General features: G+C 42.5%; 1 protein-coding gene across 2 annotated transcripts in view; it reads left to right on the forward strand.

Annotated features, from left to right (window-relative positions):
• HHAT (hedgehog acyltransferase) overlaps positions 1–12,753 on the forward strand; it is a 362,562-nt gene that overhangs the window by 16,282 nt on the left and 333,527 nt on the right. For both annotated transcript variants that reach the window (XM_040263100.1, XM_040263101.1), the window contains exon 2: positions 583–715. In XM_040263100.1, the coding sequence (XP_040119034.1) occupies positions 625–715 (91 nt within the window). In that variant the 5' untranslated portion in view covers positions 583–624. The remainder of the gene's footprint in view (positions 1–582; positions 716–12,753) is intronic.

A 12,753-nucleotide genomic window follows, 5' to 3' on the forward strand; every position in this document is an offset into this window, starting at 1 on the left:
TGATGTGTGTGTGTGTGTGATGTGTGTGATGTGTATATGTGTGTGTGTGATGTGTGTGATGTGTATGTGTGTGATGTGTGTGTGTGTGAGATGTGTGTGTGTGATGTGTATATGTGTGTGTGTGATGTGTGTATGATGTGTGTATATGTGTGTGTGTGATGTGTGTGTGTGTGTGATGTGTATATGTGTGTGTGATGTGTATGTGTGTGATGTGTGTGTGTGTGAGATGTGTGTGTGTGATATGTATATGTGTGTGTGTGATGTGTGTATGATGTGTGTATATGTGTGTGTGATGTGTGTGTGATGTGTATGTGTGATGTGTGTGTGTGTGAGGTGTGTTGTGTGTGATGTGTGTGTGAGATGTGTGTGTGTGTGATGTGTATATGTGTGTGTGTGTGTGTGTGAGATGTGATCAGGTGGGATGAGGTCATGGCGGAGGAGGTGTCCCTGGGGGGAAGGGTTGCGTCTTGCTGAGTGATGGTCCCTGGGAGAACAAGGGAACTGGCTGGAGACTGGGGATGCGGCGTTGTCCTCTAGTGTGTGTTTTTGGCTTACGGCTTTTATTTCTGTTTCTCTTCCTAGAAACTCTCGGCGTGGGCCACAGGACCCTTTGTCACAGGAGCAATGCTGCCCTGGTGGGAACTGTCCTTTTACCTGTTAGCTTCCATAGGCTTCCACTTCTATTCTTTCTATGAAGTCTACAAAGTCTCCAGAGGTAAGGTCTTAATTTTTCTAAATTTGTGTCAGAAAAGCAAGGTGGGGTGGGAGTGCTCAGAGGTGGAAGGTTCAGAAAGACGGCCTCATGGGCACGGGATGGCTTGAGCTCTGCTTTGCTTTCCCCTGGTCTTGGACAATTTGAATCGATGGCCTGAGTCGGTGGAGGTTTCCACCCTAATCTTGGATCTTCTAGGTGATCCCGTGGCTGGTCCTCTGAAGCAGGAAGGTTTGGTTCAGTGGCCACTGAAGGCTGTGGAGGTGCTTTGCATTGATGAATAGTAGTAACCTCTTAAATTTCTCCCTTGCCACTGCTCCTCTTGGCCACGTGGAGGCTGCCCACGGTGTCGGAGGCCTGGACTCCCTTCCTCTTCTTGTCCTGCTGTCTGCCGTGCTTTTGTGCACATGTTGAAGAGGAACTGTTACCAAGCCCTTGGAAGGGGGATGGGCGCTCCTTTCCTTTAAGGGCATCTTGGAACAAACATCGCCATGTCACTTCTGCTTACACCAGTTGACCAGCATCAATTCCCATGGCCCCAGCTGGTAGGCTGGGATATACTGTGGTTCGCTCGGTGGCTGTGTGTTACATAAAACTTCCCATACTGGGGAGGAATGGAAGAGAGAATTTTGGCGGTTTCATGAGTGGTCTCTTCCATAGCCAAGGACAGTTTCCTAGAGGTGATGGTGAGCCTTGTCTTAAGGAAGAACAGAAGTCAGCCAAGTAGAGAAGAGGGCAGAGGCTCTGTGGACAGAGGTGGGTTTGCAGGCAAATGGACAACTGTGTGCCATGCCGCTGGGGTGTGAGGAGACACAGAATGGCCTGGGAACTCTGCACCGTTGGGTAGGGCTGGTGCTTGGAGGGAGGGGGCCAAGGATTAAGCTTAGATCAAGGAGTGGGGATAGGCTGTGAATGACTCTGTGTATTCCTTTGGCTGAGGCTGCTGCTGCTGCTAAGTTGCTTCAGTCGTGTCCAACTCTGTGTGACCCTATGGACAGCAGCCCACCAGGCTCCTCTGTCCATGGGATTTTTCTAGGCAAGAATACTGGAGTAGGTCGCCATTTCCTTCTCCTTTGGCTGAGGAGTCTGGACTTTATCTTGAAGGTAGGAGAGTTTGCTGAAAGTAGTTGTGCTTACTGAAAATGGCAAAGGTGGGTTTGAGGGAGCACAGTTGGCAGTGCTGAGCTCTGGGTGTCTGCCTCCGCATGGATCCCTGGGCTTGGTTCGTATCGGCGGGATCAGCCTTGCTCCCATTCTACACATGTCTTGCTCAGAGCTGTGGGCTTGGTCACAGAGACTGACCGTTGAAAGTAGATGAAGACGGTTGGGTCAAGGCCATCCGAATAGCTGCATTCCCCTGCTGGAGGCTCTCAGCTCTCAGGCCCCATGTGCACGGAGCTCATCTGCTCTGTGTCAGGCACCTTATTAGATTCTTTCTGTACCTGTCTTATTCCATCCTTAGGGCAGCCCTGAGATGTGGTGTATTACTTGGGAGACAGGCTTGGCTGCAGAAACACAGCCTCCACAATGACTGTAGTCAGGGATGGTATGGTGTCTGGAGAGCACCCACGACCTTGGCTCCTTCTGCCACGTTCCCCTGCCGTCCTTGACATGTGGTTCCCCTCTCATGACATGAGGTGGCTGCTCCAGCTCAAATGCCATCTTCACTTCTTTTCCCAGAAGGAAGCATGGAAGTGATGGGGAGGACAGACCCTCTTTTCCAGAGCATAACCCTGAAAGTTCCTTTATCGTGTTCATCCAGGTACTGTTCCCTAGATCCTAGCCCTGTGGACTCAACTGTGAGGGAAGCTAGTAAATGTAATCTTTGGAACTGAAAGGTTCTTTTATAGAAGAGGAAAGAAAGAATGGGTGTTAGCAGTTAGTCATCAGTCTTTTCCATAAATGGGGTGTCTTTGTTATCCATTGTTACATAACAGATCACCCTGAAGCTTTGTGATTTAAAACAGCCACTGCCGTTTGCTATCAGTCACTGTTCTGTGAGGTTTTTTCCCCTTTTAAATAGATTATTTTTTTAAAAGCAGTTTTAGGTTCACAGCAAAATTGGGCAGGAAGTACAAAGAGCTTCTGTGCACTCAGTGTCCCAGACAATCACAGCCGCCCTGACTACCAGCGTCCTGCACCAGATTTGTTACAGTTGACAACCTGCGTTGATATATCATTATCACCCAAAGTCCATAGTTTACTGTAGGGTTCATTCTTGGTGATATTCATTCTGTGAATTTCAAGAAATGTAAGTTACATGTTTACATCATTATATCAATAATATCATACAGAGGAGTTTCATGGCCCTAAAAATCTGTGCTCTGTCTGTTCATCCCTCCCTCCTCTAACCACTGGCAACCACTTATCCTTTTACCATCTTCACAGTTTCACCTATTTTCATTAAAAAAAAAAACATTTTTTTTTTTGCCACACCATGCGGCTTGTGGGATCCTAGTTCCCTGACCAGGGATCAGAACCTGGGTCCACTGCAGAGTCTTAACCACTGGACTGCCAGGAAATTCACCAATTTGACCTATTTCAAAATATCATATAGTTGGAATCTGAAATCGTGTCTTTCACTTAATATGCATGTAAGTTCCCTCTTGACTTTTCACAGCTTGAGAGCTTATTTCTTTTTAGTGATGAACAGTATTCCATTGTCTTAATATAGTGGTGAACAATATTCCATTGTCTGAATACTCATTCACTGATTTAAAGGCATCTTGTGGCCTCCTAGTTTTGGCGATTCTGAATAAAGCTGCTGTTAAACCTGTATGAAGGTGTTTGTATGGACATTACAACACCCATTACTCCCTTTGGGTAAATACTGAGGAGCAGTGGTTGAATTGTATGTTAAGAGGATGTTTATTTTTTATAAGAAACTGCCAGTTTTCTTCCAAAGTAGCTATATATCATTTTGCATTCTCACCAAAAACGGGTTCCTGTTGCTCCACATCCTTGTAAGCATTTGGTGTTGTCAGTGTTTTAGATTTTGGCCGTTGTAATATGTGTGTACTGGTATCTCATTATTGTCTAAATTTGCATTTTCCTGACGATGTGTACTGTGGAGCATATTTTCGAACGCTTCTTTGCCATCTGTATAATCCTTTGGTGAGCTGTCAGGTCAGGACTTCTACCCATTTTAAAATCAAATTGTTCATTTTCTTATTGTTGATTTTCAGCAGTTTTTTTTTTTTTTTTTGGTATCTTTTAGATAAGAATCCTTTATCAGATATGTCTTTTGCAGGTATTTTCTCCCAGTCTGTAGCTTATCTTCTCATTCCCTTGACTGTGTCTTTCACAGAGCAAAAGTTTTTAACTTTAATGTGCCCAACCTATCAATTTTTCCTTTCATAGATTATGGTGTTGTATCTAAAAAGTGTATCTATGGTGTTTTATCTAAAAAGTCATTGCATACTCCGATACTATCCTTTAGGAGTTTATAATTTTGTGTTTTACATTTAGATCTATGATATCCGTTTGTGATATTCATTTGTGTGTGTCTGGATTCTTTTTTTTTTTGCATGTGGTTGTTCATTTGTTCCAGCATCACTTGTTGAAGAGATACTCCATTGTGTTACCTTGGTTCATTTGTCATAAAGACTGGCTGAGTAAACTTATGTGGGTCTATTTCTGGGCTCTTTATTCTGTTGCGTGGATCTCTTTGTTCTTTTACCAATACCAAACTGTCTTGCATATCATAGCTTTATAGTAAAGTCTTGAAGTTGGATTGTATTGGTCATTCAGTTTTATTTTTCTCTTTCAATATTATGTTGTATATTCTGAGTCTTTTGCCTCTCTGTGTAAACTTTGTTTATTTATTTATTTTTCTGTGTAAACTTTAGAATCTGTACCAAGAAGATACCAAGTTTGTTGGTATCTACAAAATAACTTGCTAGAATTTTGATTTGGATTGTATTGACTATATATAGGTCAAGTATGGCAGAACGGACACCTAGACAATATTGAGTCTTTCTATCCATGAGCATGCAATACATATATCTCTATTTATTTTGTTATTTGATTTCATTTGTCAGAGTTTTGTTATTTTCCTCATATAACACACATATTTTGTTACTTAAATATTATATTTTGAAGGTGCTGTTTTTAATTTCAAATTTTACTTGTTCATTACTGGTATATAGTAAAGCCATTGACTTTTGTATATTAACCTTGTATCCTATAACCTTGTTACAATTGCTTGTTAGTTCCAGGAGTTTTTAGGTTGAGTTTTTAGTTTTTAGGTTTTTAGTTTTTTTTTTTTCTTTGTTTTTTCTAGATAGACAATCATGTTATTGGCATACAAAGACAATTTTATTTCTTCTTGACATTCTGCTTACCTTCTATTTCATTTTCTTCTCCTTATTGCATTAGCAAGATTTCCAGTACAGTGGTGAGAAGGAACATCCTTACCTTTTCCTGATCTGAGCAGGAGAGCTTCTAGCTACTCACCATTAAGTATGATGTTAGTAGGTTTTTGCAAATTTCTTCACCCAGTTAAGAAGGGTCCTCTCTTATTTCTAGTTTGCTGGAAGTTTTAGGTCCTAAATGGGTATTGCATTTTTTTTTTCAATGGTTTTTGTGCATCTACTGGTATGATCATGTGGTTTTTCTTTAGTCTGTTGTGACGGATTGCATGGACTGATTTTCACGTCCTGTGAGACTTTGTTTTTAATAAATCTGGATTGGACCTAGCTGGGCAGCGCTTCTGCTTTGTGTGTTAGCTGGGCCTCAGTCATCTGGTGGCTGAGCTAGGCTGAAACGTCCAAGATGGCTCACTCACATGACTGGGTATCAGTCAAGAGCTCGGCTGGAGGCTGTCAGCTGGAATGCTACAGTTCTCTGTACCTGGCTCCCCACATGGCTTTCAAGAAGGAGCACTGCGTGTGTATAAAGCCAGAAGCTGCAGATCTCTTAGAATACAACCTAGAAAGTGGTATATGTCACTTCTGCCTCATTTATTGGTCAAAGGGAATCTTAGGGCCAGTTTGGATTCAAACAGAAAAAAGACTATGGCTTTTTATGGCTGGAGCCATAGACAGGGAGAGAAGGGATTGATGGTGGTCATCTTTAGCAGCCTCTACCACAACGAGTATTACAGTTCTTTACCCAAACAGGGATACCAAAGTTGAAAAATATAACTTGTCCAAGGCCACACAGCTGAAAAATGATGGAACAGTTTTGTCCAACACTAGACCCAATATTTTATTCTGTTCTGCCACTCATGTTTGTTGATAATTTAGTTTCCTAAAGTGGCTTGCATTACAGGGGAAGCTCTTTTATCCTTTGTATGGTAAAACTTCAAACCTTAAGCTTTCAACTCACTGGAATAAAACTTTTCCTTTCTCTGTGGAGAAAGCTACTGGGACAGAGGTGGGAGAGGACCCTTCTGTGGAGGGTACAAAACTACTCTGCACCTGGGTTGATCCAGAGGCTGTGTCCTGTTTGCCTTCTTACTGACCACACCCTAGCCTGGGGCTTCTTTTATCTTTCATGCCTTTGTCTTTTAATGTCAGTGCCGAAGTGTGTGGCCACTCCCAAGGAATGTCTTCTTCCTCTAATGCCTTTGCCCATGCAGCTCACAGAAACTAGATCCCCCTGCCAAAGTGTGTTCAGTGGTGTGACGTTGAGTCTTCTTGGCTCCATGTCTTCCTGTCTAATTCAGGAAAAAGTGCTGCTTAACCCACATGATGGAAATAGGTCCACTGGGAAAAATCTCTTCTGTGAATTTTTTGGAGTGTTTGTCTCTGAAGCAAATACAGGGCCTGGTGCTGCTGCTGCTAAGTCGCTTTAGTCGTGTCCGACTCTGTGTGACCCCATAGACATCAGCCCACCAGGCTCCGCCATCGCTGGGATTCTCCAGGCAAGAACACTGGAGTGGGTTGCCATTGCCTTCTCCAATGCAGGAAAGTGAAAAGTGAAAGTGAAGTCGCTCAGTCATGTCCGACTCTTAGCGACCCCATGGACCGCAGCCCACCAGGCTCCTCCATCCATGGGACTTTCCAGGCAAGAGTACTGGAGTGGGGTGCCATTGCTTCCTCCAAAATACAGGGCCTAGAACATATTAAAAGCTCAAAGCTTATTTGTTAAGTGAAATGCCACCAGGGGGCATTTGCACGTCTGACTTCTCTGGGCACAGAGGTGGTGTCTAATTTACTGTTTTCTTCCTCATCAGCAGTAGCAGGGTTGTCCAACCATGAGGGACAGCGGACTGATTTTAACAGCCCTAGTCAAATGGGATCTCTTGGTAAATCAACAGCAGGGACTGAACAGAACACACACACACCTCCTTCCTCCCAACTCTACCAAAATTCTACTTAGAGCATCCCAAAGTCATATGGAAGTGCTTGGAAGTGCTGTTGCAGGTGGAGAGGGTGGTGATGATCTGTGCTGGGTGACCTCTCTCCTGGTATTCTGGAGAATGGGGGCCCGTCCAGACCTACTGCATTACGTTTGTGTCTTATGGTTTAGAATATGTAGAAATTATTTTTATGTCTGTCTCTCTGATTGCGCTTAATTTGAGGAAAGCTACAATGAACCACGCAGTAACTTTGAAAGAATGAATGCCTCTGCCTGAGAGAGGACCATGAAGTTTTGTTGTCCATATCAGCTTAATGCAGTTCTTGAGATGAAAACAGTTGAATTCTCATCAGAGAAAAACCCCTGGTGATAGGCGATCTCCTGGAAAGGCATCTGGAAGGGAAAGTCTTAGCCTGCTGTTTCATTTTGCTACCTATTGGTTTTACTCAAATTTCTATTTCTTCTTGTGCCCCTTTTTGACATTTTGTAGCTTTCTAGTGATCTGTGCATTTTATGGAGGTTTTCAACTTGATTAGTATATAGTGGTTCATAATACTCATTAAATTTTTGTTTGTGTCTCTAGTTGGCTTTTCTCTCTTTATATATTGTATTTATTTGCATCTTCTCCTTCACTCCATACCTCCCTTCCTCTTATGTTCTTCTCCCTCCCTCCTATTTTTTTTTCCCCCTTTGATCAATTGTGTTAGAGATCTTACTAATCTTTTCAGCTTTGGCTTTGTTAGGTTTCTCAGTTGTTTCTTTTTCTTTTCCAACCCATTGATTTCTGCCCTTATCTGATTATTCCCTTCCTTATGGCACCACACTCCAGTACTCTTGCCTGGAGAATCCCATGGAGGGAGGAGCCTGGTAGGCTACAGTCCATGGGGTTGCAAAGAGTCGGATATGACTGAGCGACTTCACTTACTTACTTATTGTTTCTTTAGATTTGCTCTGCTCCTTCTCATTTCAACTTCATGAGTTGAATGCTTGTTTATTTTGTGAGAAATCTGTTTGTACTCTTGTGTCTGATTGTTTTTCTCAGAAGGATTTCCAGAAGAGAAATTATAGAGTCAAACTACATGAAAAAGATTTTAAGGTTCTTGATAGATACACCCAGATCATTCTCTAGGAATTCTGTGTCAATTAACACTCTTTCTGTTGGAGGATGTCTATCTTATTGTAGTCTCAGCCTTTATTCTTCAGTCCATCTCACGTGTATGTGATATATGGTATGAAGTGAAGAGTTGAATTATTTATTTTCCCACCTAGATAACTGAACACTATAAACTAAGTCTTTCTTTACTGAATTTTAATGCAATCTTGAGCATGTACTAAATTCTTTTATGTATACACACACAGACATATGCACACACACAGTTTGGGGGCTGTCTTTTCCGGGGGCTGTCTCTTCTGTTTCATTGATTTTTCAATCAGTTCTTACATCAGTACTGTGCTGTTTTAATTATTTTTGCTTTTTGAATGTCTGAGTATCTGGTGGAGTAAGTTACCACTCTTTTTTCTTTATTTCCATTCTTAGCTATTCTTTCTGGTTTACTCTTCCAGATCCGTGTTTGAAATTGTCAAGTTTGAAAAAAATGTCATTAAATAATTTAAAATCTTATAACATTGTGTCTTTTCATCAAGGAGTATGGTATTTTTTTCTCAAGGTTTCTCTTATTTCCCTTAGTAAAAGTTTATGGTGTCTTCATAATAGGGCCTGTTAAAATTCCTGTTAAGATTGTTTCTAAGTCTTTTTTTCCTTTTGTAATTGGGATGTTTTCTAGTTGTATTTTCTGTAGTTTCTAGCTGATTATGTCTGGTCTGTAGTAAAGGTGTTTGTTTTGATTTCTCTATTTTATGTTACAACAGTTATTTAATTCTCTTAGTGTTTGACATTTATCATTTGATTCTCCTGGGTTTTGTATTTAGATAATATCATCCATACATAATGATAATGGGTCTGCTTCATCTGGGCTTCCCTGATGGCTCAGCTGATAAAGAATCTGCCTGCAATGCAGGAGACCCTGGTTTGATTCCTGGCTTGAGAAGATCCACTGGAGAAGGGATAGGCTACCCACTCCAGTATTCTGGCCTGGAGAACTCCATGGACTGATTAGTCCATGGGGTCGCAGAGAGTCGGACACCACTGAGCAACGTTCACTTTTTGCTTCATCCATTATTACTTAACCAGGACTACTAGAACAATGGAGTAGTTGGAAAAGAATGCTATGCTTATTTTAATCCTTACTTTAATGGAAATTCCTATATTGCTTTACTGTTAGTGATAACTGAATAAGCTTTGGTCTGGGGGAAAAAAATCATGTTAAGGTATACTTTGCTCCCTTTTACTAAAATTTTAAGATAAGCAATATATGTTGAATTTTATCCATTTTTTAAAGTATCTATTCAGATGATCACATAGTTTTCCTTTCTCAGCCTATTGATATTGTCACGCGAGTGTATGTTCCTCGGTTCTTTGTCTCATCACAACAAAGATTTGGAGTGACGGACATTAAAGCCCCCTCGGCGAGTCACAGCTCTCAGGTCTTGGATAGACCGTGTTATAGCTCTCAGGTCTCAAATGAACCGTGTTATAGCTCTTAGACAAATCAGTGTTACAGCTCTATTTTATTTAGAAGATAGCAGGAAAATCCATCTTTGAGGCGTGAGGGCACGTTGATCTAAAGACAGGAGGAGAAGAGCGCCCCAGCGCGCGGGAGAGAGAGAGCGGGCTCTGGCTCCTCTATTTATATGTTTATCTCTCCCTGGGCCTGTCCTATGTAAACTGGGCCAGCCAGGAGTGTTGTTTGTTTTACCTGAGGTCCTCACTCTGGTCCTCGGACCTTCTTTTGTTTCATTTTCACGGGCTTTTCCCTTCCTTGTCTGTAGCCACCGCCATTTTGGACTCCTTTTCCCCATTCTACCTACCTAACAATATCACTTAAAGATTTTTCCAGTATGATTTATATGGATTCCTACAACAAACCTACTGTGACTAGGGTATTCTTAAATACACTGCTTGTTTCCTTGTTTAAAAAATATTAATAATTTTGAAATGAGATTAGTTGGCCTACAGTTTTGTTGTTTCCTCTGTAGGTTTCAATATCAGCATTTTGTTAACTTTCTGAAATGAATGAGGAAGCTCCCCCTCTTATAATATGGAACGGCTTGAACAGTATTACATTTTGATGTTCGCTTGTAAATTTGTCTAGCCGTGAAGCCTCTTTTTAAGTAGATTCATTAAAAACTTTTCAGTATCTTTCAGGATTCTTGGTATATTTAGGTTTTCTTCTCAAGTCAGTGGCATTTATATTTTTCAATTTCATTGACGTTTTCAAATGTACTAACATACGGTTGTATATCATATTCTTAGAATGTCTTGAACCCCATGTGTCTCATTTCTCTTGTTTTAGGAAATTTACTAAAGGTTTTGTCTATTTGATAGATGGATTCTCTTTTTGAAGAACAAGCTCTTGGATTTATTTATAAATTCTACCATTTTTCTGTTATCGTTGATTACTTTCTCATGAACAGCAGCTATCTTAGGTCATTTGGCTTCACAGAGCCCAGGCTCACCTCTCATGGAATAGCTGTCTTCCTGAAAAGTTGCAGTTAAAGACATTTTAGAAAAGGAACTGTGCTTTTTATTGAGTTATTTCACAGATATTTTATTTTCATTTCTTTAATCTTCAGTGACAAGCAATTAATGTTTTTCCAGATAAACTCTGTGACACCAGGGAGCCCTGATATTTAAGCAAATATGGAGCAAATTATTTGAATTACTGCCTCCAGTTTCTTTTCTTTCTCTTATATATATATACATATAGTAGGTGGTCTTAAAGTGGGATACAGATATAGTTGAGCATATTCATCTTTGGGCTTTTGTTTGTTCCTTTGCACGCCCGTTCTTATCACTTGTCACTAATCCCAGCTAGTGAGAAAAGGATACAGCAGCTCATTAATAGATGAATTCTTTCATGTTCATTTAACACACGGACCTCTCGTGAAGGATGGGCTTTGCCAATCTGGAAGTAATTTTTGCCACTTACTTTTGTGATTAGAGGAGTTTGGTTGCAAGATGGCTGGTTAGTTATATGGGGCCCTGTTCAGGTTGGGGATGAAGGCTACCAATCCTGTGTTTGAACAGCTGGCCTTGCCCTTGGAACCAGGGAGCTCGCTGCCCATGGAGAGGGCCGCTAGGGTCCTGTCAGTTAGGAAAGCCTTGTGGAAGGACCCAAGTGCCTAGGCCCTGCAGGAGGCAAGCCTGTCTAGATAGCCAGCAAGGATAGTGGGTGTCATGACTCAGCTGAGGCTCCGAACATGCAACCTGGTAGGGCTGCATGTTATACTTGACCTTTGTTTTCTATGTGGTTTCCCTGATGGCTCAGTGGTAAAGAATCTGCCTGCAATGCAGGAGACCCGGATTCGATCCCTGGGTTGGGAAGATCTTCTGGAGGAGGGCATGGCAACCCACTCCAGTATTCTTGCCTGGAGAATCCCATGGACAGAGGAACCTGGTGGGCTATAGTCCATGGTGGTCACAAAGAGTCGGGCATGACTGGGCAGCTAACACTTTCCTATGTTACTTGTGGCCAGGGTTGTAGCAGATCGTCGACTCCCTGCCTTCCTCCTGGGATTCTGAGTCTCCTGGCCCACTCCTTCCTCTCAGGCTTACACCGGTGTTTTCTTCCTAGGCTGAGACTGCGGGGAGGGGCTCGTGAGGGCCTGCAGAGTCTGCTTTCTTAGTGCCTGAGATAAACCTCTCCATGACTCTGGACAGGGCGGGGCTGGAGGGCTTTTGAAGGCACCCCTCAGGGTTAGACTCCACAGCGCCTCAGTCCTCAGGCCCCCTGCTTCCTCAGCTGTTGCTCCGTGTTGGATCAAACACAAGGACATAGCTTATACATTGCTTTTTGCTGGAGCATCTCTGTCTCAGGCTGGGGCTTCTGCCTCTCCGGGAAGCCCTAAGGATTCCCATGCAAATTGCGTGCCTGGTGCCTGTCTGGATAGACCCCAGAATTCCTAAGGAGCTGTAGATGAGCTGCTCTGTCTGTGATGGAGGTTTGAAGGTCATTTTTGTCCTCTGTTGCTTTGCACCCTATTTACATATATGATACGTGTTTACTTGGGCTATTTTTAAACCACGTTTTTTCGTTCCCTGAGTGGGAACTGGAATAGAGGAGAGGAGGCCCTTGGAGCACCTCATGGGAAAACCAGCACCTCGTCTCTTGCCTGTGGTCGCGTCCGTGTGCACATCTGAGAGCTGCTTACTGTTAGATTCTCTTATCTTTAGAAGCCCAGCCTTTCTGCTCCCTTCTCCACACTCGTTCACCACTACATTGTTCTACAGCCACCAGCTTCCTAGAGAAAGAACAATCCCTAGGAGCTGAATGGAATTCCTCAAATGCTAGAAGCATTTGAAGGACAGATAAGCCACAATTGGGCATGCTAGTCTCTAGCAGTGGCTTGAGTCAGATGAGGGTGTGTATGTGTGTGTGTGTCTGTGTGTGTGTGTCTGTGTGTGTGTGTGTCTGTGTGTGTGTGTGCGTCTGTGTGTGTGTGTCTCTGTGTGTGTGTGTGTCTGTGTGTGTGTGTCTGTGTGTGTATCTGTGTGTGTGTGTGTATTTCCCTTGCTTTTTACAACAGTTAGAGATTACAGTCTCTAATTACCCCTGCCCCACCCCAGAATTGATTTCCCATCAAACTGTTGATGGTGAAAGGGGTAGTTTAGTTAGAGG

The sequence above is a fragment of the Oryx dammah genome, unplaced genomic scaffold (genome assembly GCF_014754425.2).
Source record: "Oryx dammah isolate SB20612 unplaced genomic scaffold, SCBI_Odam_1.1 HiC_scaffold_21, whole genome shotgun sequence".
Lineage (NCBI taxonomy): Eukaryota > Metazoa > Chordata > Mammalia > Artiodactyla > Bovidae > Oryx > Oryx dammah.